Source organism: Tiliqua scincoides, chromosome 6, assembly GCF_035046505.1.
Source record: "Tiliqua scincoides isolate rTilSci1 chromosome 6, rTilSci1.hap2, whole genome shotgun sequence".
Classification (NCBI taxonomy): domain Eukaryota; kingdom Metazoa; phylum Chordata; class Lepidosauria; order Squamata; family Scincidae; genus Tiliqua; species Tiliqua scincoides.
In genome coordinates, this window is record NC_089826.1 from 2,550,020 (window position 1) to 2,555,000 (window position 4,981).

General features: G+C 55.2%; 1 protein-coding gene across 2 annotated transcripts in view; it reads left to right on the top strand.

Annotated features, from left to right (window-relative positions):
- Positions 1-986: 986 nt before the first annotated feature.
- ADAM33 (ADAM metallopeptidase domain 33) overlaps positions 987-4,981 on the top strand; it is a 69,818-nt gene continuing 65,823 nt past the window's right edge. For both annotated transcript variants that reach the window (XM_066631675.1, XM_066631676.1), the window contains exon 1: positions 987-1,175. In XM_066631675.1, the coding sequence (XP_066487772.1) occupies positions 1,082-1,175 (94 nt within the window). In that variant the 5' untranslated portion in view covers positions 987-1,081. The remainder of the gene's footprint in view (positions 1,176-4,981) is intronic.

A 4,981-nucleotide genomic window follows, 5' to 3' on the forward strand; every position in this document is an offset into this window, starting at 1 on the left:
CACTGGAAAATTGGATAGGATTTGGCCCTAAGTTATTCCACTGGGTCTCACCCTATCACTGGATTCAAAGCAGGTTGCCTTAACCCTTTTTTGCCCAGCCTGCAGGTGCACACACCTGATCCCTGTTGCGTATATGCAACAAATCAGTGTGCTATTCATTGTGCTGCAGTCCAGGCCAACTGAAAGATCACCTGGTGGTTGTGGCCACCTCTTGGGAAAGAAATGCAACTCTTTCTGGGTGTTTGGTGGTCCTGCTGTCCTCAGGTGCTTCAGCCAGAGCTCCAGCAGGCCTCACTGAACCCTGCTGCCCCTCTCAAAACTCAGTGGCCACCAGTGGCTCAGCAAGAGGGGTGAAAAGCACTAAGTTTGGCAGGGAGCCTCACTGCAGTCTGCAACCAGCCCCTCTGCCTTGGAGCCAATCTGGGCAAACGGGAGGTGTGCACAGGGTGACCAGATGTGCTCTTTTCGAGCCTTGTGTCCTGGAAAAGAACTCCTTTTCCCGGAGAGCCTGCTTGCAATCAATAAATTACATGTCATGTAGTTTTAGGTTTACTAATAAGCAATCTAGTGCTTAAATAACTACATGAAATCACGATATGAGTGTTTTGAGCTTTTGTCATGTCCTATATTTTTTGGGATGCCCTACATTTTGGGGTGCTGTGTCCCTTTTTGCGGACATGACATGGGGTCCCCCTAGGCATCCGCCTGGCTCCGAAGGGGAGGGGTGAGGCTTCCTGCCAGCCGGAGTGCTTTGCCCCCCTCCAGCTACGCCACCGGGGGTCCCCCCTGCCTTTGTCCTGCAGAAGGGGTGGTGGTGGCTGCGATGGGAGCATCCTTGCGCTCCAGCACCAGCCTGCCCCGTCCCTCGCGAGGAGGGTGGGGTCGGGAGGGCCGGCCCGGGATCCGCCTGCGGGAGGGGAGAGTGTGGAGGAGCGGGCGCCCATGTGGTTCTCATTAGCCGCGAGCGAGCGCAGCCCCGGCCGGCCGGCCAGCATCCCGCGGAAGGGAAGGACGGAGGAGGAGAGGCCGGGCGAGCGAGCGAGGAGGGGCTTGCGGGAGACACGCCGAGGACCGCAGGGGCATGGAGAGGGGCGCCCGGCTCCGGGAGGAGCCGATCGGGGGGCGCCGCCGCCTGCTCTGCGCCCTGCTGCTGACCCTCCTCTCCGGAGCGCCAGGTGAGGAGGGAGCCCCCCGGGGAAGGCGTCCGACGGCGATCGGGGGAGCGTAGCTGGAGGGGGGCAAAGCACTTTTCGCAGCCGCCTGCCAAACTTAGTGCTTTGCCCCCCTCTAGCTACGCCACCGCCCCACTGCCTGGGCGCGGGAGAGGAAAGGGTTGTTGATCGGGGGGGGGGATCATTGTGCCTGCCCGAGTCTTGCAGGTAAAGCCCCCCAGGCCCGGGCGAGGAGTGCTGAGGCTGGAGGGGCAGCCTCCTCACCTTGGGGTCTGGGCACCAGGAAGAGCGTGGGGCCGATCCGTTCCTGTGGACGTGATGGGTCAGTTGTAGAAGGGGGGGGGTGATGCTTCTGGGTGTGGTGTCTCAGTGGCTGGCAAAGCAGCCCAAAGTGTGACCATTGCAGCAAGTTCAGGCGATGGATCTGGTGGCAGAGAGTTCCAGGGGTTCACCTTGAAAAGTCGCACCCGGGTCATGGAGATCTGTCAGTGGCTTTTAGCCGTGGTGGCTGAATGGCACTTCCAGCTTCAGTAGTGGCCAGTTTTTGGGGGGGGGGGCGACGACAGGGGAGAGGACTGTGGCTGTCGGTTGTAATCCTGTGCACCCACTTTCCTGGGAGTAAGTTCCATTGACTAGAATGAGACTTACTTCTGAGTTGACAAATGTAAGATTGAGCTGTGCATCTGCTGTTTGTGAGTGGGGCTGTTCTTGTGTTCCCATTGGGGCCTCTGGTTGGCCACTGTGGGTTAAGAACCAAAGAACAGCCCCACTGGATCAGGCCACAGGCCCATCTAGTCCAGCTTCCGGTGTCTCACAACGGCCCACCAAATGCCCCAGGGAGCACACAAGACAACAAAGAGACCTGCATCCTGGTGCCCTCCCTTGCAGGTCGCAGGATGCCAGCCTAGTTGGACCCACTCTGGCCTGATCCAGCCGGGTTCTGCTTGTGCCCTTGCAGAAGGTGGATTGGTGTGAAAGCTGGGGAAAGGTCCCAAATTCCGGGGGGGGGGAGGGGAGAGGTCATCCATTGCCATCCATTGCCAAGTGCAGAGGTCAGTGAGCCTTTTCGAAGCTGCCACAAAATTCCCCCTGCTTTCCCCATGTGCCACTACATACTAGCTTAGAAGGGGTTGCTGGGTGGGGGTCGAGATTGGAGGCCCTGATCTGAATGGGGGAGGTTGCAGTTGCAGGTTGGGATGGGGGTCCCCTGCACCTGGCACCACCTGGGAAGGGGTGATGTGTGGGTGGAGTTACTGGCAGAAAGAGGGGCTTGTCTTTTGGTGGGGCTTGTGGGGAGGATTTGTCCAGGAAGAGGAGTCTGGGGTAGTCCTGAGAGTGTGGGCAAGAGAGTTCTTGGGCAAGAGTGTGGGCAAGAGAGCCAAGAGAGTTCTTGGCTGGGGGAAACAGCATCCAAGTGGGGTCGCTTAATAGGTGCCTTTGCCAAGTCTTGCTCAGATCTGTTTCTGGGGAACTTCCTTACTTTCCGCTCCACATCCCCTCTTGGCTGTCAGCATCTGGTCTTGCTCCGCTATGACTCTATAAGGTTGAATTTGGGATGGATGCAGAAGTCTCTGCCCGGCCTCTTGAGAAGCTGGCCTGGCAGGGCAGGGAAGTTCATCATGTTCCAGTCTTTCCTCACCCCTGTATCCCAAACAAGGGGGCTCACCTTTCAAGAGGAAACAGCCTTTTCTGAGCACCTCTACCCACCCAGGCAGCTCTGTACATTCTTCATGTGCTTTCATGCCCATGCACATGTGCATATACACAGAAGGCGACCAGGTTTTATTGGAACTGTGGCCTCACTGGGCTAGCCCAAGTATGTGCATTGTATACTTCATTTGTTCATGGAGGGTGTCTCTGAGCATATGCAGAATGCAGGTTTAGTGCCACAAGTTTCCGCTCCCTGACATACACCTGGAATCTGGGGGCTGGCCCAGAAGGTTGTAAGATGTGACTGTGGACAGAATGAATGCCAGGATCTACCTGTGTTACAGAATTGACCTGCAACTGACACCCCTTAATCATAATGTGATACTCTGTGTTCAAACCATTTCATATGTTTTATGAGAATTTGGAACAGCCCCACTGGATCAGGCCATAGGTCCATCTAGTCCAGCTTCCTGTATCTCACAGCGGCCCACCAAATGCCCCAGGGAGCACACCAGATAGCAAGAAGACCTGCAAGGCTTCCTGGGAATTGTAGTTAAGAACATAAGAACAGCCCCACTGGATCAGGCCATAGGCCCATCTAGTCCAGCTTCCTGGATCTCACAGCAGCCCACCAAATGCCCCAGGGAGCACACAAGTCAACAAGAGACCTGCATCCTGGTGCCCTCCCTTGCATCTGGCCTTCTGACATAGCCCATTTCTAAAATCAGGAGGTTGCACATGTACATCATGGCTTGTAACCCGTAATGGATTTTTTCTCCAGAAACGTGTCCTATCCCTTTTTAAAGGCGTCCAGGCCAGACGCCATCACCACATGCTGTGGCAAGCAGTTCCACAGACCAACCACACACTGAGTAAAGAAATATTTTCTTTTGTGTGTTCTAAACTCTCCCAACACTCAATTTTAGTGGATGTCCCCTGGTTCTGGTGTTATGTGAGAGTGTAAAGAGCATCTCTCTATCCACTCTGTCCATTGGTGTTATCCATGCAACAGCAACCCGGTATGGCTGAAAGGTATGATTATGCCCATATTGTAGACGGGGAAGACTGAGGCTGAGAAGGAAGGGTTTGCCTAAGGCCACCTAGTGAGGATTCATGGCAGGAGCAAGGTTTGTCCCATCCACTCGTTTGTCTGCAGAGACAACTGCTGAATGAGGGGTGAGCTTCTCACCATGACCACAGCCTGGAAATTGTCAGGGGTGCAGTCGCAGGGCGAAGCTCTGCCCACATTTGGCATTTATCAGTGCAGACAGTGCCTGGAGTGTGGGGAGCAGGGCTGGCCTAAGCAGGCAGACTGGGCATTTTTTTCCTTGCCACTGAATCTGTGAGTTGGATATGTGTGGTAGCGTGGGGATGGGGGGCGATGCCCGGCTTTGTGGTGAGCCACTGTACACAGGTTATTCAGCATGGGGGTGATCTGTGGTCCCTTGTCCTTTAAACCACATGCACACACAGCTCAGTGCATGAGCTTTTGTGACTCTAATTCATTTTAATGGGTGTTCACAAAATAAAATGAGTCCCAAGCCAATTCCTGCTCAGTGCATAAGGCAGCCCTTAGCCTGACGCTTGTGCATGTGTAACTTGATGATTTTGAAGGCCATGTGCGCATCTCAAAGCCCCATAAGCAAGTTCAGCTCTCCATCGTGATGCGGTTCTTCCCTACCCTGCCTCCGTGGACTGGAAGCCAGTGTTGATTTGGATCCACCTCTCTGATTTCCAGATTACTTGAATCTGCTCTTATTACTTCCACCTGATCCTCGATCTTCCTCCTCTTCTCCCCCATTTTTTTCTTTCTCTTCTCCAGTGGCAGCTCCAGCTTTTGGAGGTCCTGCGATGGTGCCCTCCACCACGCTTTGGAGAGCATGTGCATGCACCAGCTCTCCCCCCCCATTGTGCTCAGGAACCTGACAGCAATGGGCAAAGATCGTCCTTGGTGTCGCCACCCACAGCTATGGTGGCAGCAGTGAAAGAGGACCCCAGTGGGTGGGCAACAGGCCTCCTTCACTGCCACTGTCGCTATAGTTATGGTGCAGCACAAAGGAGGTGCCATCCCATTGCCTCCACCTGTATTCCACCACCTCCTTGCTAACCTCCCCATTGAGCCCTGGGCCTTTGCTGGCTTGCCAGGATGCAGTGGAGGG